Source organism: Chlorocebus sabaeus, chromosome 8, assembly GCF_047675955.1.
Source record: "Chlorocebus sabaeus isolate Y175 chromosome 8, mChlSab1.0.hap1, whole genome shotgun sequence".
In the NCBI taxonomy this organism is placed as follows: domain Eukaryota; kingdom Metazoa; phylum Chordata; class Mammalia; order Primates; family Cercopithecidae; genus Chlorocebus; species Chlorocebus sabaeus.
Window position 1 is genome coordinate 110,257,875 of NC_132911.1, and position 26,370 is coordinate 110,284,244.

The following is a 26,370-nucleotide window of genomic DNA, read 5'->3' on the forward strand; positions in this document are numbered from 1 at the left end:
GCCCTTTTAACCTGCTAACACCACCATGAACTTCCCATTTCACTGAATAATGATGAGGGGAATAAAATGAGAAATTATTAAGCAAGACCTACTCTATTTTAAACATTTACAGATAGAATTAATGGTGATTTGAATAGTGAAGTAATATGTCTACATTTCCCAATGTTTTCATTTTTTTAAGAGTAGGAATTTAAAGAACTTCTAGGAACTTGCTCACATTCAGAAATGAAACTATTGGTATCTCTTGATTTTTTAAAATTTGCTTTTCTTCCCACTTTGTACCTAAGGATATATGTTTTCTTAGTTTTTTTTTTTCTTCTTCTTTTATGAGATGGAGTCTCAGTGTCATCCAAGTTGGAGAGCAGTGGTGCAATCATAGCTCACTACAGCCTTGAATTCCTGGGCGCAAGTGAGCCTTCTGCCTCTGGAGTAGCTGGGATTACAGGTGTGCATAACCATACCGAGTCAGGATATTTCTTTACATGTAAAAATACTACAGGATTTATGCTTGTCAATGAAATTTTGAGCATGTTCACAGTTGTGACTGAAAGAATATTACTTATGAGAATGGAAAAACATGTAAAAACCAGACACAATTGAGGGGGAAAAGCTTCTATTACTGTTTCTACCAAAGATTTCAAACTACTTTTACTATAGTTAAAAGCTGTGAATCCAACTGAAGATTATAAATGTTACAGTGACCATTCATGATACATTCCCTATGTATTATGTGTATGTCTACATACAAGCAAGTTATTAGTAAACAGCTTTAAACTTCACTAACTCAAATTTTGTGATCATCTGAACCAACTGAGATAAAAAGTCTTTGTATTAGTACAATATGAAAAAAATATATTATATTTGGGTTTATAACTGAAACATGATTTCAGGACACAGAAGATATTAGGTTCAGCAATTTAGCTTAGATAACTGCTTTTTGGTAGGGAAAAAGATGTACTAAGAGAAATTAATATGCTGGTTTTAAAGTAAGGTTATCTATTCATTAGTTTATTTTATGTTACCTCATATATGTTTGAAAATAATAAAGTGAAATTCCTCCAAAATATTACATGAACAAGTTTAGTTAATTTAGATTGGTATCTTTTGAGGAAGAAAACCCATGTGTCCTTAATCATGACCAACAAATCTTAGCATTCTGTTTCCTCCATTCTGTTTGATCATTAATTTGGTAAGTCTCTTTCATAAATTTGAATCTTCTGTCTTATAGAAAAAGACTAATATGCTTTATAGAAAAAAAACTAATATGCATTGGATTTAAATGAACTCTGTTAACTAATGCAATATAAACTCTCTTAATGAATGAATTATTATATCTATAAACCCTCTTCATATGAGAAACACTATGCATTATGCGTATAGAGGCAGTCCAACCCAGTATACAAATCAGTAAGACTTTTAACAGTGTTTGCCTCCCTGCTGCATTTCAGTGTTTTCTGTTTGCTAGGATTTGTACTCAAAGATCCTTGGAGGTTATTGTGTTGCTGAAATTTTCATACGTGTTGATAGAAAGGGCATCGATATCCTCTCATAGTTCTCTGAGCTAGAGGAGGCAAAAATTATCTTTGATAACACATTGTAGATAAAATATCATAGGTGCCCGCAGAGAGTCGAACCTTGTGACTCTGATTTATTGAGTGTCTTATAGGCCAATTCAATAGAATTTCTTTTCCAGTTAGATAGATTCCGTTTTGAAGTCTTTTTCAAGTACTATTTCAGGTGAGGCAGGATGTGGCAAAATCAGCACAATAGTATTTACTCTAAGTAAAGGAAAAAAGGTATGTGGTGTGCTGTTTGGGGTACAGAGCTTTTACTTCCTGCTTTAAGTAATTCTCTCAAGTTACAGATCTTTTTGTGATATGAAAAACACTCTTGTAAATAAATGTATAGTGAGTGGGATGGAATGGGGATAGCTGAAAAGATAAGGAAAAAGGGAATATAAATAACAAACGGGGAATATAAATAATAATTCTCTGTCTCCATGCTGTCATCTTTCTTTTTCACCTCCACCCCTATATAAGCCTACGTAAACCTCAATTCAGTGGACAATTTTAAGAATGCTTACTCATTCATTTAAAAACATGATTGAATGCCTACATTATCAACTACCAATAGTTGGAAACAAGGCTTGAGAGAGAGGAGAGGGAGTCTTGTGTGCTACACCATGGAATTTGGGCTTATTCTTGGCATCTTGGGAACTTGTGAAGGGCTTTGCCTAAGGTAGTGTCTTGATGAGATTGCTTTATAGAGAGACATTTCTAGCATCACATGGAGAATGGTTGGGAACTTATGTGCCTACAAAGAGAAGAATCTTTTAGCCATATAGTGTGGGGGCTAAAAAGATAGCATGTTGTGTTATTTAAGAGCCCTTGGCTCTGGAATTACATACAACTGGATTTGGATCTTACCTCTGCTATTCTGGGCAGCTCCGTGACCTTGGACAAGTCACTTAATCTCTCTGGACTTCCAATTTTCATGAAATTAAGGATATTACCTGATATTACTCAGATTTGTAATATGAGACAATGTATATAAATTGCTTAAATGATCCTGGCACACAGTAAGGACACAATAAATGTTAGTTAAAAAGCAAATTATCACAATAAAAATAAGGAGAAGTAACAAGAACCAAAACTAAGAGGCAACAGGACAAGCAAAAGATTCCAGACAGATGAAGTATATAAATCTAGACGAATTCATGACCAGCTAGAAATAAGTAAGAGGAAGATTTTCTAGTCAATGCTGTGATTTCAGGCTTTAAATAGTTGAAGCCATAGAAGCTAACCTTTTCAATTAAAAAGCTATATCCTCTTTCATGAACAAAATAAGTATCTCTCTGGGCCAGAAAAAGGATAAAATGCATAACAATAAATGAGTGTTGAAGCCATAGGCCTTTTGCATTAATATACATTGAATTTAAAAGAACCTTATTATAAATATCAGAAACATCATGCATTGAGCATATGGAGGACAGCCTGTCAGGCATGGTGTTGATACATTGCTGTTAATTAAATCCATTCTTCATTCATATTTCCTTACTTTTTACCTGACATCTAGGATCCTATCCAGGGTACTACATTATATTTAGTTGTCACATCTTGAGTTTTTCTCAGCTGTGACAGTTTTTGGTGTCCTTTTCCTTGTTACGATGCTAGAGTTGAGCTCTTGGCTGCCCCTGACTATTTCTGGACCAGAGCCCTAAAGGGATAGGAAGAGCCTAATAGGAAAGGAAGTTGAGAACCAATGATCAGAGACATAGAAGGCAATGTTTGTTGTTTCCTCCAGCTCTATAATCCAATACATTTGTTAATTCTTAGCCTCTGCTAGTAATTAGGAAAACAAATGAAACTATGTCATTCATGTGATGAAAAGTACAAAAGAAGATGATTAGGATGGGACCTTGACATCCTGGAATTAGAGAATAAAGGTGTTTACGAAAGCTATGTTGAGGGTGGTAGCGGGAGACTCTTTATTCAAAGAGAGAGAGGGAGCAGCACATAGCTTTGGCATTTATTAGTTTTTGCACTTAGTGTAAATCACACTTAGGATTCATTCTGTGTAAACACCTATGTGTCGCAGAGTCATACCACATCACACGGCCTGAGACCTTTCTCCTATATTATTTTGGGACTTGTAGAAGACTTGAAGGCAAGGCAGCAGAGAGTGAATGACTCAGGACTTGAAGGCAGTTTTATGACATGCTACCTGAACAGGGCAGCAGTTTGAGTTTACCTTTTTTTGTTTGCTTTTTGTTTGTTTGTTTGTTTTCTGAGATGGAGTTTCTCTCTCCTTGCCCAGGCTGGAGTGCAATGGCACATCTTGGCTCACCACAAACCTCTGCCCCGTGGGTTCAGGCGAATCTCCTGCCTCTGTCTCCCAAGTAGCTGGAATTACAAGCATATGCCACCACGATTGACAAATTTTGATTTTTTTTTAGTACAGGCAGGGTTTTTCCATGTTGGTCAGTCTGGTCTTGCACTCCTAATGTCAGGTGATCTGCCTGCCTCAGCCTCCCAAAGTGTTGGGATCACAGGCGTGAGCCACCACACCCAGCCGGGTTTACCTTTTATCAGCGGGACTCAGAGGGGAAAGCTTTAAAGTCTGAAATATATTCCAAAGAATTGCATTCCAAATTTTAATGTGCATTGGGGATCTTACAAAAATACAGATGCTGACTCAGTAGATCTGGGGCAGGGCCTACAATTTTTTCTGCATTTGTAACGAGATTCTAGATGATGCTGATGCTGATGCTGCCAATCCTGGGTAGCAAGACTAATTTAAAGAGTCTGAAGGCTTTCATCATCAAACAACACATATAAAATCCTTTTCACTATTTGATCCCAAGTTATCATCCTGAATTTATTTATCTTAACATGTGTGTTCCTTTCCCAGAACAAACTACCCGGTTCCCAGCCCTTAACACCTGTAAGAAACCTTTAGAATAAGAAAAAGAATATGGATATTATTACAGAGACATCTCCGTAGCTTTTATACTATAAAAGACACAAATGACCATAGAGTAGTAATAGATAAAGTTGTTTTACTAAAATTAGAGCATTTGAGACATGTTAGCAGTTGACTGTGACAGTTTAGTGTAGTGTAGAGCAGTGAAAATAACACAGGTTCAGATGTACACACACAAAAACATTAGAATTATCAATTCACTGGCTATTTTAGCTCTATCAGTCATTGGCTGTGTTGGTCAAGTTTGTTGGTCAGTTTTTCAACCGTTAAATGGGAATGAAAGCACTTTCTTCATAGGATTTTTGTGATTATTAAATAAGATAATGCATGTAAATATCTTAGTACTGAATCTGACTAGTAAGTACTTAACAAATACTTGCAATTTCATTAAAGAAGCAGAAAGAAAATGGAAAGAGGTTAATAGGGGAAAGTAATAGCTAATCAATAGTAAGTGGTTTTAGCTTGGGGAAAATACATTATTGATAAGTTTTTAATACCTATATTCATTTTTTTATCCTGAAAACAAGCACGAAGTTTTTAGATCAGAATTATGATCTGCAGCAATAACAGCAGGCTGGCCCCCCTTCCCCAGTCCCTCAAGGCCATGCAATGAACGTAGATGTCAGCTGTGCCTACTGGGGTTTCTACTGCCAAACCCCTGAAATTATGAATCTGGACATCTATATAGGAGCTGGACAGCTGCCGTACTCCCCCTCTGGAAAGAAGGAGAGAAACTGTTGTCCCTAATGTAAAAGAATCTTCTCTGGGAAAGATCCCTAAGTTTTTACAGTCCTTTGGAATATAAGAAAAATAGCTCAGGGATTTAGCCTCCTTTGAAATGTAAACGCAAAGCCCCAAGGAGATAAATCTCTGTATCTCTCCTGAGCTATCTATTCTATCACCATTTCACCCAGTTGCCAATTTTCTTTACTTAGAAAGCCTGACCCTGTAGCAATATGAAATTTACATCATTTCCTGACAGTTATAAACCTATTATAAAGTTACATTAATGGAGAAAAAAATTATTAACTACCTCATATAATAGAAAAAAAGTAAAACCATCCCTAGCAAATCCTCCCCTACTCAATATTCATTTCTGATAATAATAATGAGAAAAACCCAGGCTTTCTATAACTTTCCTTCAAATTTTTCATTATTAGTGTATGTCATTCATTCCATATCTCCTAAATAATTCCTAGTGTGTGAACTATTTTACTTGTCATTGCATTAGTAGTTATAAATATAGAAAACACATTTTCAAAAATTTAGGAAGCAGTTCTCTAGTTTGACCACAAGGCAGATAACACCTGACCAAATGATGTGGCTGTGCTCTATATGGCTCCCACCAATGTACAAACCACATCGGCTTTAAGTAGCAAGGCTATGAATTTGCACTCTCCCTAACATCAGCATCACTGAGAACACATGGTCATTGCCAGGCACAGAAATGACTGAAGAATAATACCCAAGCAATTGCTAAAGGAAAGTTGCTAAAGGGCTATTGCTAAAGGACATGTGTCTGCATGAACATAGTCAGATGTAGCTTGACTCAGCTAAGGGCTACTAGGAAATAGCATTTACAGAGCAATCTCACCAGCCATTTTATTTTTTAAAATGTTTTTTTAAATTTTTGTTGGTACATTGTAGGTGTATATATTTATTGGGTTAGCCAGCCATTTTTAAACAGGTGGTACTGGGTCACTCAAAGCAAATAATCTGCAAACATGAAAGGGAAAGAAGCAGAGACAAAAGCCTAACAAATGCTTTCAGGTTCTGAGACTGTCTCTGTTCCTCAGATTTGTGGGCCATTTGTTTTTTGATTGTATTTTTTCCAGCCAAGCTCACAAAGGACCCTGACACCAGTGGAAACATTCAATCCTCATGAGAATTCAAATCCACAACGTATCTGTTATCTGAAAAGCAGTTATCTTGGCCAGTTTGAGTTGTTACGACAAATTACCCTAGAATGAGTGGTTTAAACAATGAATATAGGTTTTTTCAGTTCTGGAGGCTGGAAAGTCCAAGAATAGATGCTGGCAGACCCAGTGTGTGCTGAGAGCCCACATTGCTGGTTTGCAGATGGCCATCTTCTCCTTGTATCCTCATGTCTTTATAAGGGCATTAATTCCACTTTCACCCTCATAATATAACTACCTCCCAAAGGCCTCATTTCTTAATATCATCACATTGGGGATTCAGCTTCAACATACAAATTTTGAGGGGACACAAACATTCAGTCCATAGCAGCAATGCATCGGGTGATGCAAAAGCTAGTAAGACAAGGCCCCTTTCTTTAGGAACCTGAATGCTAGTACAGTGGAGCAAAGACGGTGAGGGTGCAGTGATTCTAATAACACACAGGATGTCAATGTCCCAAGGCAAGTGCAAAATGCCATGAGAGTTTAAAAATTGAGGCGCAAATGTAATTTAGGAAGAATAAAGCATGGCTCCAGAACAAAGGAAAATTTGAGGTGGGCCTTCAGCTATGGAAAGGATTTCAGTAATAGTTAAGAATCCTAGGTGGGGGGCTGGGGAAGGGATAGCATTAGGAGAAATACCTAATGTAAATGATGAGTTGATGGGTGCAGCAAAACAACATGGAACATGTATACCTATGTAACAAACCTGCATGTTGTGCACATGTACCCTAGAACTTAATGTATATAAAAAAATAAAATCCTAGTGGCCACTGTTGACAGCCAGGCACAGATTTCCACAGTGAAGATCATGAAGGAGTTCCAAATGGAGACTTGATGTAGAGAGAGAGGTTCAGGCTTCAGAGAGGGGGGCAATATACTCTCCATCCCAAAAAAGAAGAGTGGATCTTGGAGTAGAACCCTGAACGAAGAGAAGAAGGAGAGAGGAAAAAGAGGGGAGGGCGAAATTAGCAGAATGCTGGACCTTATACCACCTTCCCACCTCCTCTATCTGTGACTCCTGAATTTTTAGCAAAGTTTGTATAAGTCATGAAATTCTGGCTGTGACTGGATTTTCTGTGGTAACTGATGACAGGGTTAAGTTATTTGTCCTGGCTGAATTGGGCATAAATAGTGAGAAATAGTTACTCCCAGCCAAATATGTGGTCCTGGACATAAATATTCAGTCTATAGCAGCCATGTAGTTACTATCCTGGGATTCTAAATCTCACATCTGGTAAATTATGTGATTTAATATCCTGTGATCCCGAAGACCCCTTTAGGCCTCAAATTCTTGAATTTTAATATTTTTAACTGAGGTTCATTTTATTAGTGCTATATTAAAATGAAATTATTACTTTTTAATTTTAATTTTTGGATACAAGTAAAAATGAAATTATCTTCAGCATTGATTTGATTTTTCAGCACAATACCTCTCTAAATAAAGCTAAAAATAACATTTGTTTATAAAAAACGTGTTCAGTTTCTCTTATCATCTCTTTTCTGCTATTTTTGCTCTCGCCCATTAAGTTTTGTTGTTCTAAATCTAGGCTTAACTCTTTTACCAAAATGTACAAATTTAAGGTTGAACTTGTTTATTGCTCATTCATCATTCTAACCATTCATCACATATTGTTGTTTTGCAGTTTCATAAACTTCTTTATTGAGCACAACTCTATTGGTGGATTAAAATGAGCAACCTTCGTGATAATTAAATATCTGTATAGAAAGGGATCTTTTCTCAGCATATATGCTCTTTGTTTTGGTTTCATGCCTCCAGATAGTTCTGACAAACTCAACAATTGTGAATGCATAAAAATAGGCTTTTTGCATGCAGTAAACCAAAGTTAAAGTTTGCTCAAAAATGCATGCAGAATGAAGTTCTTCAACGTGGGGAAGAGAAAAAAGGAAGGAACTGCATATGCTGAATGCTGTGCATTATCGTCTCATTTAATCATCTTAAAAACCTTGTGCCGTATGGCTTGCCCGAGGTTGCCGACCTATAAAAGGGTAGAGTAAGGCTTTAAATCTGCATTTGACTTCAAAGCCTGTCTTCCTTCCATTAAATTTTCTCTGGGTACATGTCATACTATCTTGTGGCCACTTATTTATCAGATGAGATAACGACTGTACCAACTGTGTAGAAACCGTAAAGTGCTACATAAGTAACACATTGCTGTAGTTGATAAAAGTGGATAAGCCATTTAAACTTCCTAAGTAACAAAAATAAGTAATTGATAAGCCCAATTATGCACTTAGTCTTACTGCAGTAAACTTACTTCTCATGTGTATATTTAAAATAGTATTTTGTAACCAATATATTACTGCCACTGAAGCATTGAACATGCCCTTTCCATATTGTCATGGTTTAAAAACTCATTTTATGATTTAGTTATGCTAGGGAATTGTGCGTGTGTGTGTGTGTGTGTGTTCTTTAGTACAAGCTAAATAAGACTTCTATAATTTTTGCATATTTTAACTCTTTAGTAAATTATGAACTGATAAAATTACAGTGGTTTTTTGATGAAAATCAAAATTAAGCTCAGTAAACATATTGCTAAGGAAATGGTAAATTAAAAAAAGAAAAAGAAAAGGTTAGGATCTACAGTGGGATATAGTATGAATTCTTTGAGTGAATCATGTCAAACAACTTTTCTTAGGATTAGGAAAATACCATAGAGAAGTATGTTGATTTTAGCAGAACCCTTTTACAAACGTATGATTGTCATTTAGAAAGAAAGAGAAATGCACATGAGATAATACTCCTAGTTTTGAAGACTAATAATGAGGGGTCAGATGGGAGAGTGGTCCCTAGTGTTGAGCCAAAGGGCCTGAGTTTCGGGCTGTGTTTCATCCAGAATTCACTCATATCTTTGACTCATACAGAAAATAATGAATACGATGATGAGTGAGGTCAACATATGACAGGATAAGTTCACTTTGAATGATAGCTGTAAATAGAAAAAATAATATTTATATAATTGATTCAAACTTTATAAAATTGACTCAAATGGAAAAGTTAACATGTAAGAAATTTAAATGTTTATTTCTTTTCTGTCTTTGAAAAAGTCAAGTATACATATACAGATTTCAGAACACTTGGTCTAGCAGCAATTTGGGTAAAAATGATCCAATGAGTTCATTTGGAAGTTTGTTCTTTGGGAGTGAATTGTCAATAAAGTAACATGGCATAAAGTGACATGGCAAGCCAAAAAAGAAAAATAAACTTAAAGGATCAGGAGCAGAGAGATACGTGTTAACTGTGGAACACCCAAGAAGCAAAGATCAACCATTGTTTGCATAGGTCCCGTAGGTAAATCTAAAACCCATGGGTAAAAGTTCCAGAAAGATCACTATTTAGCTTAATGTAAAAAAAGACTATATGAAAATAATAAATATATATAACGGATTCTAGACAACTCTGTCCTAGAGTGAATCTAATTTATTCTTTTAAAATAACATTTTTCATTTTTACACAAAACCATACTAATATCTGCACCATTCCAGTTTTTAGAATACACAACATTACAATGAACTTGTTTGCATTTTGATACACTTCTATTTTCTTTTCCCTCTAGTACTTCTGCATTTCTACCCTCAATTAGGCAGTATAAAAGAGGCTAAAAACCATGGCTATTGCATTAGTCTGTTTTCATGTTGCTAATAAAGACATACTGGAGACTGGGCAATTTACAAAGGAGAGAGGTTTAGTGGAGAACTCAGAGTTCCACATGGCTAGGGAAGTCTCACAATCATGGTGGAAGGCAAGGAGGAGCAAGTCACAGCTTACATGGATGGTGGCAGGCAAAACGAGAGAGCTTGTGCAGGCAAACTCCTGTTTTGTTAAAACTATCACACCTCATGAGACTTATTCACTATCACAAGAACAGTGCAGGAAAAACCAGCTCCCATAATTCAATCACCTCCCACAAGGTTCCTTCCACGACACAGTGGGAATTGTGGGAGTTACAATTCAAGATGAGATTTGGGTGGGGACACAGAGCCAAACCATATCAGGTGTACAGCCAGATATATCCTGATCTAAATCCAGGCTTACCACGTACTATGTGATGTTGGAAAGGTTACTTATCTGACCCTCAGTTTCTACATTAGTAAAAAGATATTCTCTATATCACTATGTTGTTTCAGGACAATGGACAATGGACAATGTGCTTTATAAATTAAGATATCCTTTAAAATATGTTAAATACTTAACAAATAATACCTGCAAGTAACAGTTTACAAAAGTATGATAATTCATGTTTTAAAATATTTAATAGTGTGGCAGACACATAGTAAGACACATAGTAAGTAAATAAATAAAAGTGAATAACTGTTATGTTAATGTAAAACAAATTCGTATAATTCTACTCCTTAAACAGTGTTTCAAATGTGTGAGGACCTGACACAAATCATTTATTTTCACTTCGTGTGCTTCTACCAACAAGCATAAACTCGTGTTATATGTTCTTCTTAAAAGCACTGTATTGTTTATATTAACCTCTACCAAGAGAAATACAATGGTGAAGAAATGAAGGAATGATTCATTGAAAACATTGGTGCTAGCATGTACTGCATGTTTCAAGTAGTATCATAGAACCACATATACCCTGCAAATATTTCCTCTTTTAGGTTGATCCCAAACCAAACTTTTTATTCTTGCTTACCAGTACCTCACCAAAACTGAGTTTAGTAAATTAGTGGCTGATACCTGAGAAGCAAGGAAGCAGTTCCCCAGGGTGTGATTAGCTGTGGAAACAGTTTATTTCAGTGAGGGTTGGAGAAGCAGGGAGAAGATTTAACAGAGTAGTTAAAAACAGTTCCCTAGGGGAACCTAGGGAGGAAGCAGAGATCTTCGAAAGTGCTAGAGAAGAAACACATAAAATGAAGTAGGGATAAGATACCAACATTTTACCCAGGCCCAGTGTTTATTGAGTGTATTTGATCCTGGCTACCTGTATCATTTTGTTTAATCTCAAATATCTAACTTAGGTGTTTTTTACCTTCATTTAGCAAATGGACAAAATTAAGGCTCAGACATGTTAAATAGCTTGCCTTGAGAGCCCAGTTAGTAATGTAGAGAGTAAGGACTTGAGTCTAGCTTCTGTACAAAAGCTGTGCTCCATGTCACTGCCTTCAGTGGATAAAGTGACCCTTTCTTTTACAAAGAGGGCACAATTATTTCACAATTTTAATAGATAGGCAGATTATTTTCCCAAGACCTAGAGACCTTTTTAGATGTAGGCAAAGTGTTCAGCATCTAAGGTTATACTTGGAGATTACTATGAATATCAAAATCCTAAAATGAATCAAGTGTACAAGAAAGCAAAACAAAACAGCAAATAGCCTAAAACTAGTGTTTATTACACTGGTGGTGCACTTCACTGGGGAAACACTCCCTACTACATCTAGATGGATTTTTGTTCATCTTCAAAGGGCAACTCTAGGAAAATTTGGAGGCAGAGCCTCCTAAAAATGAAATTCTTATTAAGAACTTAAAAAGTTCTTAAGAAAAGACTTGTTTTACTTCCCAATCTACATTTCTGCCAATGTTTGTTAAGAAAATGATATGTACGCATATATTCACATATATGCAATCATAAAATTCTTTCATCTTAGTAAATTTCCAGTGTGGGTTAGGCACCTATTTTTTTTTCTTTTTTAATTTCCATTCCCTTCAGTAAAACTGTGGTAGCATTATTGCATAAAAATAGATTCGGTTTAAATGTTTCAAATATATCATGCTGTTAGCAATAACCACGAAGTAGTATCACTGCAAGAAACTAAATTTCTCATTATTTAGCTTGAGGCCTAGGGTCATGAGAAGAAGAAAAAAATTTATAAATTATGTGTCAGTTCTGGCATCTCAGAAGAGTCTTACTTTAATATTTTTAGCAAACCCTCACCCTTCTCTGGTTTGTTCTGTTTTTCTTGAATAGATGGTTTGTGTCAATGATTGCCCCCAAAGAGTTGAGGGTATGCGATATTATTTTTTGTCCATAACTGATTTCAAATTTAGGTGGTAAGTCCATTAGCTTTTGACTTAAGACACAAGTCTGAGCTCCTGTTTTTATGAGTTTTCTGTGATAAAGGGGGCTGCACCTACTGTAGCTTGTTCCGAATTTGTATATTGGAGGATTCTAGAGAGCAGAATTGAGGAAAGAGAAAGAGACTTCCTAATGAGCACCGCACTCGTCGTTCATAGAATTCCATGAATGTTTCATTGATTAAGTACCATGCTTTGAATTAATTTAACTAGTTTAATTTATGTGTGTTCATATCATTGTTTTTTCATCTTTTTTTTAATTGCCCACCTGAAATGCAGTGTATTCATCTTTTTCTTTCATGTTTATTTCATTTTTGTGGGAGTTAGAGGTTAATCATTCTGAACATTACATTCACATCAAACAAAAGATAAGACCAAAAAAAAAAAAAAAAACCTATAGAAATTGTGTCATTCTTAACCACAAATGGTATCTTTAAAATTTTATGAAAAGCTACTGCCTGCCTTAGAGAGGAGAGTTGATTTCTTCAGATACAAGTAAGGTGAATTTCCCCAGATGAATATTCATTGATAAGCTGACACTGTGTATCAGCTAAGGTTTGCTTAGGAAAACTGAACCTGTCCTAGATATTAGAGCAAGAAAGAACTTCTTAATACAGGGAATTATATGCCTCCAAAGCTATGGAAAGGGCTGAGGGTCAAGTTCAGAGAGAATTATTGCTGATTTTAGACAAACCCAGGAGTGTCAATATGGTAGGAAGCTGGAGCCAGACTTTCAGCTGTCTGCAGTGCTAAAGTGAATAATTTGTTGAGACCTAACCAAGAAGCCTTTGAAAACTTCCCATTGCCATCCAGCCCTAAGTCTACCATGTCACAAATGGAGGAAAGGAACGACTTCTCCATATGATCTCCTTTCCAAATCTTTTATGAATACCTCTCCTTGATGGAATTTAAATGGAACCCTTACTATTAGGAGAATTTGAAAAATGTTTTCAAGCTTCTAACTCTTTGGGTCATTGTGCATAAAAGGTCAGAGATGACACTGCATTGACATACATACAATAAAGAGCACACTGGTCAGCTCCTATAAGTCTTATGCAGAATTTTATATTTTTCCCCAAAGCACTGGCCTGAGTAATGTTGAATAAATTAACATTCTGAATGTTTATGTACCCACTCTGATCCTGTCTCTTAATTGTAGAAAGGATAAGCTTTTTCTTCTTCTTTGTTTTATTCATTTATAACATGGTGTTCTTGTCAAGGCATAAATCCAAAGGTAGGCAGATGTGCAACACACAGGTAATAAGGGAGTTACTTAGCAATCAACGAGATTTGAAACATCCAGCTTTTCTTTGCCTGTATGAGCATTTTTGTTAGAAAATCTGATCACATTAAAAGGTGAAGCATGCAGAAACCTGTATCAGTGTTTTCACTTTATCTTGCTTTGGAAGCTAAAAGGTTGCACCACATCATGGAAATGTTCTTTGCGGTATATCTGATTTGTTGTCTATTGGAAAGCAATTAAGTCTATAACATCAGTGAAAAGAGCTGTGGGGAAAAGAGCAATGTTCTTCTTGTAGTGTTTAATTCTTTTTGACTGACATAGAACTACGAAAAAATATTCTGTTTTCCCCTGCAAATAAAAATAATGGAAAAATATATAATGCTGAATCTCATCATCACAAGAGATGGATTTTCCCTGAAAGTTTGTATTAAAGATTATATGGTTGTGTTGGAACACTTTGTGAAGTTTGGAACAAGACAATATTCTCAGTTAGCTCCAAAGTATCTCCTATTATTTAATTAATTTTTTTGTGACTATCCTATTATAAGAACCATCACAATGGCCAGCACACTGACATAGATTGGAATTTCACCATCCAAATTTGGATTAGCTTATTAGAGTTTATTACTGCAAAAGTGATTATCCAGAAACAACATTGCCCATCTTTTACCACTGTTATTTAACATCTTCTGGAAGTCTGACATTAGACTTTTTTAGCCTTGGCACTAACGTCATTTTGGGCCATAGAATTCTTTGCTGTGAAAGCTGTTCCGTGCGCTGCAGGCTGTTTAACAGCATCCCTGGCCTATGCCCACTAGATGCCAACAGCACTACTCCCAGTTGTGGCGACCAAAAATGTCCCCAGGAATTGCCACATGTACCCTGGGAGCAAAGTCATCCCTGGTTGAAAGCTACTTTTCTAGACATTGCAGTATAATACAAAACAGGAGTTCAAAACAAAGGTACTGAAAGGGAGATAAAATGATTATTTTAGATGATGCGATCGATTGTCTGAAAACAAGACATTCAGTTGGAAAGTTATTTGATCTAAAGACTTAAATAAAGTAGCCAAAACAACATAAATGTACAAAAATCAATAACTATCAATAACAAGTTAGAAAAGGTAATTTAGAAGTCCGTTTTATACTTGGTAGCAAAAACAAAAGAAAAAAACTATAAAGAACACGAGCAAAGTGTGTGTGGACATTATAAAGAAGAAAGGAATGAAAATCATTTCAGTCTTCCAGACACTCAAGCATACCGTAAACCTGTAAGAATTAAAACGGTGGTACACAGATGAAGTAACTAATCATTAGACCTTCATGAAATGTTCTTTAAAGTATATCTGATTAGACAAGTAGAACAGAATTGCCTCAAAACTGACTTTAATTTACATAACAAAGTTAGTTTTGAAAGGTAGCCCCACAGATCAAAAGGTAAAGGAAGGAAAATAGGCTTACACCTGTAATCTCAGCACTTTGGGAGACTGAGGTGAGTGGATCACTTAAGCCCAAGAGTTTGAGACTAGCCTGGTGAGCATGGCAAAACCTGTCTACTAAATACACAAAAATTAGCCGGGTGTGGTGATCCGCGCCTGTAGTCCCAGCTACTCCGGAGGCTGAGGCAGGAAAATTGCTTGAACCCGGGAGGCAGAGGTTGCGTTGAGCTGAGATTGCACCACTGTACTCCAGCCTGGGTGACAGAGTGAGATTCTGTCAAAAAAAAAAATTGAATGATGCTAGTGTAATTGGTTAATCATTTGGAATAAAAATGTTAAACACTTCACACATTACATTTCAACAAGATAAATATTGACTGTCACATGCCATTCTGTAGGGTCTCATTCTACAAGAGCCTGTCTTGTCTTTTTCACCAGGCTACAGGACACTCACTCCAGGGTGCAGCTGAGTCATTTCTGACTCAGTTTCTGTTAGATACCTCTGTCATGTAGTCTCACATGGGTATATGCTTAGTTTTCATCATGAATGTCCCTTAGCTGTTGTCTCTGCTAAACTGTGCTCACTTTGGAGAGACTTCTGTCATTGCATTCCCAGGATCTAACATAGTGGACTTGTTATTTGTCAAGTACACTTATAAAAGGGATCATTCATTTTTAAAATTGTGGTAAACATACATGTAAACTGACATGTATCTGAGACAGGTCTCAATCAATTTAGAAGTTTATTTTGCCAAGGTAAAGGACATGCCCAGAAGAGAGGTCTGTACCTTTCTCCAAAGATGATTTTGAGACCTTTGGTATTTAAAAGGGAAAAGCAAGCTGGAGGGGAAAGAGGGAGGGTATGGTCATGTTACTGAATCAAAATGTTGCAAGAGAAAAGGAGCAGATAGGGGAACAGTCAATGATGATTCCCCTCATGGTCAGTAAATCAGCACTCTACATAAGGTAAGGTGAACACAGAGAAGCTACCTGTGCAGGTAGTTAACCTTTAATCTGCAGCTATTTGCTTAGGAACAAAAGGAAAAGCAGTTGCTTGCGTGACTCAGCTTTTAGCTTAATTTTTTCCTTTTGGCATAGTGAATTGGGGTCCCAAGTTTTTATTTTCCTTTCACATACATAATATGAAATTTACCATTTTAACCTTTTTTTTTTTTTTTGAGACAGAGTCTCGCTATGTCGCCAGGCTAGAGTGCAGTGATGCAATCTCTGCTCACTGCAACCTCCGCCTCCCAGTTTTATGCACTTCTCCTACCTCAGCCTCCCTAATAGCTGGGACTACAAGTGCGTACCACCACGCCCAGCTAATTTTTGTATTTTTAGGAGAGACCGGGTTTCACCATGTTGGCCAGGATGGTCTTGACCTCTTGACTTCATGATCTGCCTGCCTCGGCCTCCCGAAGTGCTGGGATTACAGGTGTGAGCCACCATACCCGGCTCATTTTAACCATTTTTAAGTGAACAGCTCAGTGGCATGAAGTACACATCACCACCATTCATCTCCAGAACATTTTCATCTTGCAAAATTGAAACTTTTTTCCCATTAAACTCCCCATTCCCACTCCCTCCAGACCCTGGCAACCACCATTCTATTTTCTGTCCTTGAATTTCACTATTTTAGGTACCTCATATAAGTGGACCCACCCAGCATTTGTTCATTTGTAACTGGCTTATTCAGTTAGTATAATATCTTCAAGGTTCATCCATGTTGTACGATGTGTTAGAATTTCATTTCTTTCTTTTTTTTTTTTTTTTTTTGAGACAGAGTTTCACTCTGTTGCCCAGGCTGGAATGCAGTGGTGCAATCTCAGCTGACTGCAACCTCTGCCTCCTGAGTTCGAGCAACTCTCCTGCCCAGCCTTCCAAGCAGCTGGGATAACAGGTGCACATGACCATGCCCAGTTAATTTTTGTATGTTTAGTAGAGACGAGGTTTCACCATGTTGGCCAGGCTGGTCTCGAACTCCTGACCTCTGGTGATCCGCCTGCCTCAGCCTCCCAAAGTGCTGGGATTACAGGTATGAGCCACTGCACCTGGCCAGGTTTCCTTTCTTTTTAGGAATGAATATTATTCCATTCTGTGTCACATTTTGCTTATTCCATTCATTCGTCAATGTACACACGGGTTACTCTCATCTTTTGGCTATTGTGACTAATACTACTATAAACATAGACGTACGAATACCTGTTTGTGTCCCTGCTTTCCGTTCATTTGGGTGTATACCCAGAAGTGGCTTTGCTGGATCCTAGGAAATTCTATTTTTAATTTTTTGAGGAGCCAACATATTGTTTTTCATGGTGGGAATTTTAATTCCCACCACCAATGCACAACAGTCCAGTTTTTCGTATCTTTGCCAATATTTCTTATTTTCTGTTTGTTGTATTTGTTTTTAATAATAGTCATCCTAATGAGTGGGAAATGCTATGAATCTTTCATTTTTATACCTAGAATGGATCTCCGCAGTTGTCTCATTTGACTTACTTATTACACCTTAAGCAAACCTAGACTCAGATACATGGGATTTACTCTAGGTTAAACGACCGCTTAGTATCTTTCCTGACCCCTGGTCCAGTGCTCCTTCCAACAAGCCAAAATGTCCCTGTGGTCATACAAGCAGACACAAAGAGGAACAGGCCAGAAACTTTCTATTTTAACTTTATCTTTGCCTCCCTCTTGCTTTATAGCTAAACATTTTCTAATAGCTCACTATAAAAAAGAGAAGAAAATTGTAAGGCTACAGAAGAAACAACTATAAAAATGTTATAATATATAAAAAGCTCAATAAGAAACATGAGCAAATATTATTTCCTCCACAAACTAATAAGTAAGGGTGAATTAAAGAGTAGTTTACACTCTTGCTCAACAATAAATTATAAGCAGCCAAGTCGTTTTAATTTATTAGTATGCTGTATGTTTAGGAACTCGATGAAGTAGTTTGGAGGAAATGGCTACATACAAAGGAGTGCTCAATGTATTAGTGGGATGTGTATTGGCTATTGCTTTGTCATTTTCTATTAATATGAAGAGATCTGGATTTGATTTTTAGAGTTCTCAAAATATTTGGGAATTCGGAGGTAATGTAGTCTGTGAATATTATAAAGTGTGCCATTTCTGGCAGCCTAAAACCAGCTGTAGAAAAAGAATTGCTTGTCTAAACATCCAATCACAGAATGCTTCGCTTTCACTGAAATTGATCACAACACAAAAATAACTTCTGCACATCCGTGAATATATTAAAGTGGCATAAAGAAGAAATTCTGTTGCCTGCAAAGATTACACCTGCCTCAAAGTCATGATCACTGGGGGAAAAAAAAAAGAAAACAGTGAAATAAATCTAAGCTATGGCTATTTCCTCCAGAGAATTGAAACAGCCTAAATAGAAGCAATGCTCCTTGAAGCAAAGGGAATTCTCGTGTCACAAATCCTACTGCAAAACCTCCTTGTATTTTCCCATCACAAACATCAAACATTTTTTTTTGTGGTTACCTGCATCCTTATCTAGACCATAAGCTCCAGGAAGGCAGGAGTTATGGCTACTTGTTTTATTACTATCTCCCCAGCACTTTACTTGAGACTAGACACATAGGAAATAGTCAGTAAACACTTCTTGAATTTGTGAATAATATTGAATATTAGCAAATATGTATGAACACAATTTGGAAACTTCTAACTTTTAAAAGCTTTGAAGTTTTATTTCTGCACAGGACACAAAGGGTTTTTCTTACTAATTTCCTCATATCTGTATTTACAATGATCACTATCTTAGTCCATTCAGACTGCTATAACAGAATACTATAGACTGGATGGCTTATTAACAACAGAAATGTATTTTTGACAGTTCTAGAGGCTGGAGAGTTCAAGATCAATGCACCTGCAGATTTGATGTCTGTGAGGGCTGCTTCCTGATTAATAGATGACTGTCTTTTCGCAATGTCTTCACATATGCAAGGGATGAGGAAGCTCTCCGGGGTTCCTTTATAAGGGTGATAATTCCATTCATGATGGCTCTGCTTTGAGGACCTAATCGCTTCTCAGTGGTGTTACCTTCACATACCATCACTTCGTGGGTTAAGTATCAACATACAATTTTTGAACAACACAAACAATCCTATTTTATCTCTTGCTTTGGAGAAGAGCATTGGTTAACAGAGGTCATCTTGAATAAAAATAACTGATACTTCTCAACTCTTAGTGTCTGCCTGACATTGTGCTAATAAACATTTCCTGGATATCTAATTTAATCCTTATAGCAATTCTGTGAGGCAGATGCTATTATAATTCCTATGCCACATCTGAGAAAACCGTGGCTTAAAGAGCTTAAATATCTACCCAAAGTCATGATGCCACTAAGAAGTGGAATTCCGTCACCTATGGCGTTAATTTTGGTTCCTACTGGTAATAGATTCATCAGATGTTCACCAGCAGATAGTCCCAGAGTGCTCTCTCTGAGGATTCCAATGGAGAAAAATGTTATAGCCACTACTCTCGAATCACAGAGTGTACACTCGACAAAGAAGAGCAAGGGCAGAAATCACAGTGTGTTCACACAACAGCATTCCATCCAATAGACTCATAGTTTTGCATGGCAGGGGAGGCCTCATGAAACTTACAATCATGGTGGAAGGGGACAAGACCTCTAGAAGCCTTACTCATTTGGATTTCACCTATGGTAGAAACAAATCCCCTGTGATACGGTTTTACTCTGTGTCCCCACCCAAATCTCATCTTGAATTGTAATTGCCATAATCCACACATGTTGACGGGGGGACGAGGTGGGAGGTGGTTGTCTCATGAGGGCTTTTTCTCCCATGCTGTTCTCATGATAGTGGGTGAGTTCTCATGAGATCTGAAGGTTTTATAAAGTAGTTTTCCCTACTCTTGATCATTCTGTCTCACCTGTTGCCATGTAAGATGTGCCTCTTCCCCTTCCACCATGATTCCATGATTGTAAGCTTCATTAGGCCTCCCCTGCCATGTGGAACTGTGAGTCAATTAAACTTCTTTTCTTTGTAAATTACCCAGTCTTGGGTATGTCTTTATAGCAGTGTGAAAATGGACTTATACACCCTGTCTAGAACATTTAACAGTCCAAACTAAGTGATAGCCAAGCAATACAGAAAAGAACCGTTAAAATGTTTAAGTACACAATTGTTTATTCTAGAATGGCCCTTTCTTTTATCCTTCAGCTACCTAGACCTGAGAGCGTATTAATGTTCTAAAACTTAATTTAAATGCTACCTGTCCTCTGAAACCTACTCCCTATCCCAAATAAATCTTTCCTTCCTCAGTGCTTCTGTTCTATGTTTGTTTATTTAGGCATTTAATGTGAGTAATATAATTAAAAGAGTTTAACATCGAGAGCAGTTACATTGTAAAATAAGTACGTAAATTATCTGGAAAATTAACTCATTCCAGAACACTGTATCTATTTTAGGAAATAGTCGATTAGACATCGTATTCAACCAACAACCAGCCATATAGGGTTCAATAATTGCTGTGATTAGGGAATATTTCTTGTTGAAACGAGCAAAATTTGGTTGAAACATAATGATTGAGAAACTAAATGAACCACAGAAAATCCACTTTAAAGTTCTATTCACTTAGGGTATAAATACAAAAATATATAAACTTTTAATTAGCTATTTGCTTTAGTATATGGTTCACTTTTTTCCTTATATAGGCTAAAATAAAGTAGCCTATTAGCTAGTTGAATACTGGCTTTTGGTTGTGATAACAATTCAGTTTCAAATGCTGAAGCCAAGTCTTAGTTTAATATCTTAGAGAAAGAGGAGAGAGAGTGAGAGGGACTTCCTGGGGATGTTTCTTTGTTTTTCTGCTAGCTAAATGTTTAAGGAGATTTGACTTAAAAGGAGTGGGTATGGCTGGGCACAGTGGCTCCCACCTGTAATCCCAGCACTTTGGGAAGCTGAGGCAGGAGGATCACTTGAGCCCATGAGTTTGAGGCCAGCCTAGGCAACAAAGTGAGACCCTGTCTCTACAAAATATATATATATATTAGGCGGCCATGGTGGTGCGCACTGTGGTCTCAGCTACATGTGAGGCTGAGGCAGGAGGATTACCTGAGCCCAGGAGGTCCTGGCTGCAGTAAGCTATGTTTGCACCACTGCATTCCAACCTGGGTGACAGAGCGAGACCTGTTCTCAAAAAATAAAAGTAAAAATAAAAGGAGGGCAGGGTGCAGTAAATAATCATTTGTACCAAAGCAGCTAGGGTAATCATTCATACTAGGGGAATACTTGTATAAAGAAAACAGGGAGGTTTTATTCATAGTTTGAGATACTGAAATTTTACCTCTGGTGAAAGCTGCCATCACCCTTTGTGCTTGCCTGTAGATCAAGTACATGGCAGAAATCCGTGTTGTTGGAAGACTTGCAGCTGAGATGAGAAACCGGATGATGCTTTCTATTATGAGTCTATTCTAAGTAGTCCCATTTCTATGTATCAAATGAATAAATTTTGTTCTTGTCCCCCACCTCTATATGAATATTCTGTGTGGGCAGCTAGCTATGCTTTCTATTCTTAGGCTGAAATATGTGGCTCTCGGGCCTAAACTATTACATTTAAAAACCAAATTTGAATTCAGTACATTCAAGCTTCTTAGATCCATAGAAACTTTAGAGACATTAAACATTAAGGCCTCCTGATAGAGATTATTTTGTAAATTTAGTTCTTAATTGGCCACATATATTGATGGAAAGTCACAAAGCAAAAGTGCACGATGATTTCATTTATTCTCTGTGTCTTCCTGAGAGAAAATTCAGTAACTCTTGCGTTTGCAAAAGATAAAATAGATAGCTTTTCTGATGGACGGAGGTGGCTGAAGACTATATTTATACTTAGATTTTCAGATATGAAATTCATTTGAAATGCAGTTAAGTTCATTCGTATGAATATTTCATTTATCTTAACAATAGTGACATTGGTGGGTTCTCGGTTTACTTAAATCCACATGTTTTCTGTCAGGCCAAGTGTGGTCACAGTGGTCAATGATTTCAACTTGTCTCTCCAAATAAATAATATCATCCTGGATAACAAAGACTGTCTTATTCTCCTTCTCTTCTATTCCCCTCAACACTGATCAGAGTGCTGGGTGTGTGGTAGGATTTTATAAGTATTTGCCAGCATCTTAGGAAAGAAAATTTTTCTAAACTAAAGAGAGAAAAAAAAATTGTAGGCATAATTAGAAATATATTCATACTGTGGGGGAAAAAAAAGCCTAAAATCTTGTACTTTAAAAATCAAAACTCAAAGTAAACTTTTCATGTAATTTTCTTCTTTTTTCTTTTTCTTTTTCTTTTCTTTTTTTTTCCAGACAGGGTTTTGTTCTGTCGTCCAGGCTGGAATGCAGTGGTGCAATCTCAGCTTACTGCAGCCTCAACTTCCCTGGCTCAAGAGATCCTCCCACCTCAGCCTCCCCCATAACTGGGACTACAGGTGTGAGCCACCACACCTGGCTAATTTTTTATATGATTTGTAGAGACCAGGTTTTGCCATGTTGCCCAGGTTGGTCTTGAGCTCCTGAGCTCAAGCCATCCACCTGCTTTGGTCTCCCAAAGTGCTGAGATTATGGGGGTGAGCCACCACGTCCAGCTGCAATTTTATTCTTATATAATTTATATTCCAGTATTAGATTTTAAAAATCACCAAAACATTATATAATACTAAGAGCAAAATGTATATAATCTATACATCCACCTCCACCACTCCTACCATAAACTTCACTTCTTGCCTCCAGTTTTCTATCCACATAGTTCCTCTTTAAGATTTGGCTCAAGTAGCATCGCTTCCAGGAAGCCTTCATAGTGTCTCTGCATTGGCACTTGATATTTTATGCTAAAAATACTTTCTTACCAATTACCTTAAGCTCCCTGATGGCCAAGTGAATATCCCATTTATCATTGTTTCCAAAACCCTCGCAAAATGCCTAGCATATGGTAAATATTCAATTTAAAATTGTAAACCTAAATGCCAGTCATTTATATTTATATCATTAGTTTTCATTATCCTGGAATGTTTTTTCTCTTATTATCCTCTCTGTAACATCCAAATCCCAGAATTTAAGTTACCATGGGTTGCTGGAGACCCTCACCATAACATCCTCTAGGCCTATGGTTCTTAACATTAGAGTCACCTGGAGAATTTGAAAATAGATGGATGCTTGTAATAAGACATATCAACATCATGTGCCCCAGATGTGATGTACAGAGGGGGGCCACAACGTGACCTCTGCAGGATCCTTCTCAAAAGTACATAACCCAGTTTAATCCTGAGAAAACATCAGACAGATATAATTCAAGGACATTTACAAAATAGCCAGCACTCCTCAAAATGGTTTTTTTTTTTTTTTTTTTTTTTTTTCTGCGAGGGATTTTTCAAGGGTAAAATGATTCATTTTATGTTATATGAATTTCACCTCCATTTTCAGGATCTAATGCAGGATCCTGGATTGGACCCTGAACTAGAAAAAGGACATTACTAGGAAAACTGGTAATATTCAAATAAGACCTGTAGGTTAGTTAAAATATTCTGTTACATGTCCTAATTTTGATAATTTCACTATGGTTAGCTAAGACAATTTTAGAGGAATCTGGGTGAAGTGTATATGGTGACTCTTAATGCCATTATTTCAACTTACTGTAATCTACAATTATTTTTAAATGGAAACTTAAGCATTTTTACAAAGTGACTTATGTCACCCCTAGATGTTATTTTAACTCCTCTAAGTTGAAACCTGGGCATTGAGACTTTAAAAAATCCCCACAAATTATATGAGAACCAGTGCTCTAAGCCAGTGTTAGTTGACCTTGGTTGTCCATTAGAATCAGCAGGGAAGATTTTTTAAAATCTTAATGCTCATTCTTAACCCCCAGATTAAAGCAGAATGTCCAAGAGTATGACCAAGGAATTGATATTTTTATTTTTTTAAACTTTGTAAAAAATGTTATTGTATATATTTAAAGTATAAAACAGGATAAGATATCTATATAGTAAAATGGTTATTATAATAAAACAAATTAATGTATTAATCATCTCACAGTTACCAGTTTTAGTCCCTGTGGCATTAGCAGTTATAATGTACTCATTTAGCAAAAATCCTGAATACAATACACTAACTATAGTCCTCATGTTGTACATTAGATCCTTAGATGTCTTCATTCTACATATGCTATTTTGTGTTATTTGATCTGCGTCTCCCCATTTCTTCCTCTACCCTTACCCTTGGAAACTACTGTTTTATATTTTGTAAAAGCTCTTCAGGTAATTCCATGCAAGTCATGGTTGAGAACTGCTGCTCCAAGTTAAGGTTCCCAAATGTGCATGATAATAAGTATACTGTGGAATAGTCCATGAACATGAGCATTTTAATGTAGAGGCTCCCACTAAAAACCTACTGAATCAATATTCAGGGAAGATAGTATTTTAACATTCATTCAAGATTAATTTTATTATCAGAAAATTTGGGAAGTATTATAAACTGTCTAGAAATTCTAGGTGTGGTCCAGCTTGTGACAGTGAAGTTTAAGGTCCTACTAAGAGACCTTTCATGGAGCTGGTAGTAGCAGGAAAATGAAGATTCTATAGATGAGAAATCCCCAATTCCAATGGAATGTAAGTAATTGTGGCCATTATTTATTCACTAATGATTTACTAAGCACTTTCTGTGCTCATTACTAAAGACAGAGTAGTAGACAATTAGGTCCCTGACCTAAAGAACTTGAATTCCAATGGTAGAGGGATATAATGATAAATAAATATAAATGAATATGATAAATAATTTATAAATGAATACGATAGTGTCGGATAAATTACTATTAAAAATAATTTTAAAAGAGCCCAAATATCCATAAACAGGTGAACAGATAAATTATAGTGTGTGTGTATGCATATATATATGTGTGTGTCTGTATATATGTGTGTAGGTATACATATATATACACACAATGGAATATTATTAAAGTATAAAAAGAAATGAAGTACTGATAGATGCTATGATGTAAATAAAACATGAAAAAACTTAGGTTAAATGAAGTAAGACAGACACAGGTCAGATATTGTATGAATCAATTTATATGAAATATTCAGAAAAGATCAATCCGTGGAGACAGAATGCATATTGATGGTTGCCAGGGCCCAGGGAAGGCAAAATGTGGAGCAACTGCTTTATGGATATGACATTTCCTTTTTGGTGATGAAAACATTTTGGAACTAGATAGAGGTGGTGGCTGCACCATGTTACAAATGCACTAAATACCACTAAACTGTCCACTTTATAATAATTTTATGTTATGCACATTTTGCCTTACTAATAATAATTTTTAAAAGTTCCTTATGATGTCATCAGAGAGAGATGTGGGACAGTAGGTGGGTACTTAAGATTGGGCCATCAGGGAAAGCATCTCCAAGGAAATTGCTTTTAATTTAAGACCTAAATGATAAGAAGATAGTCATGTAAACATCAAGAAGTAGAGAATCCCAAATGAATCCTGCCTCTGCCTTTATTGTATGTGTGAGCTGGGTGGAATACTTAATATCTCTCAGCCTCATTTGCTTCATCTGGGAAACAGGATTATAAAAAGATCTAATTCGCAAATTGTTCTAATTAAATGAGATCATGCACAGAAAACTGAGCTTAGTAGGAAGTCATATGTCCTTAAGAATCAAAAGGCAAAAAAGCAATTGAAAACTCACTCCAGCAAAAGCCGATCAGAAGCCCCTTGTTATGCAAGATGACCAGCTAATGCCAAGTCTGTTTTACATAATCTTTCCTCACTGATTATGTAATGATTCTGCTGGTGTTGCTTCACAGCCACTTTTCTGTGTATATGCTTCATCACTAAGTGTTCTTTCTAACTCACTGTGTTTCCTAACAGCTCGTCTGAGCTTTCCTCCCATAGCTTTGGGCCGTGGCTTCTTGCTCTCATTATCCGAGACTGAGCAATTCCCTTCCCTCATTAATTTTGTAACCCTGAAGATATTTAAGCAGTTTGAACAAGTAATCACCTGGAGTTTTTTTTTTTTTTTTTCCCAAACTGTTATATGAATCTAATTCTTTTTCTTCTCATACATAATATACAAACTCAAATTCCTTTCTCCTTTCGTGTTTGCTCTAATTGTGGTTAATAAAACATTTCCTACATTGAGCCCTTCCAATTAATTAAGATTATTTTCCTGTTCTAATTGAGGAAATATATGTGAAAAGCTGATC

At 36.5% G+C, this 26,370-nt stretch overlaps 1 protein-coding gene across 7 annotated transcripts in view; it reads left to right on the forward strand.

Annotated features, from left to right (window-relative positions):
- Positions 1 to 26,370, forward strand: part of OXR1 (oxidation resistance 1) — a 477,189-nt gene that overhangs the window by 254,880 nt on the left and 195,939 nt on the right. For 3 of the 7 annotated variants that reach the window (XM_073018312.1, XM_073018311.1, XM_073018313.1), the window contains one exon: positions 332 to 445. The exons of the other annotated variants lie outside the window; for them this stretch is intronic. In XM_073018312.1, the coding sequence (XP_072874413.1) occupies positions 332 to 445 (114 nt within the window). The remainder of the gene's footprint in view (positions 1 to 331; positions 446 to 26,370) is intronic. 7 annotated transcript variants of the gene reach the window in all.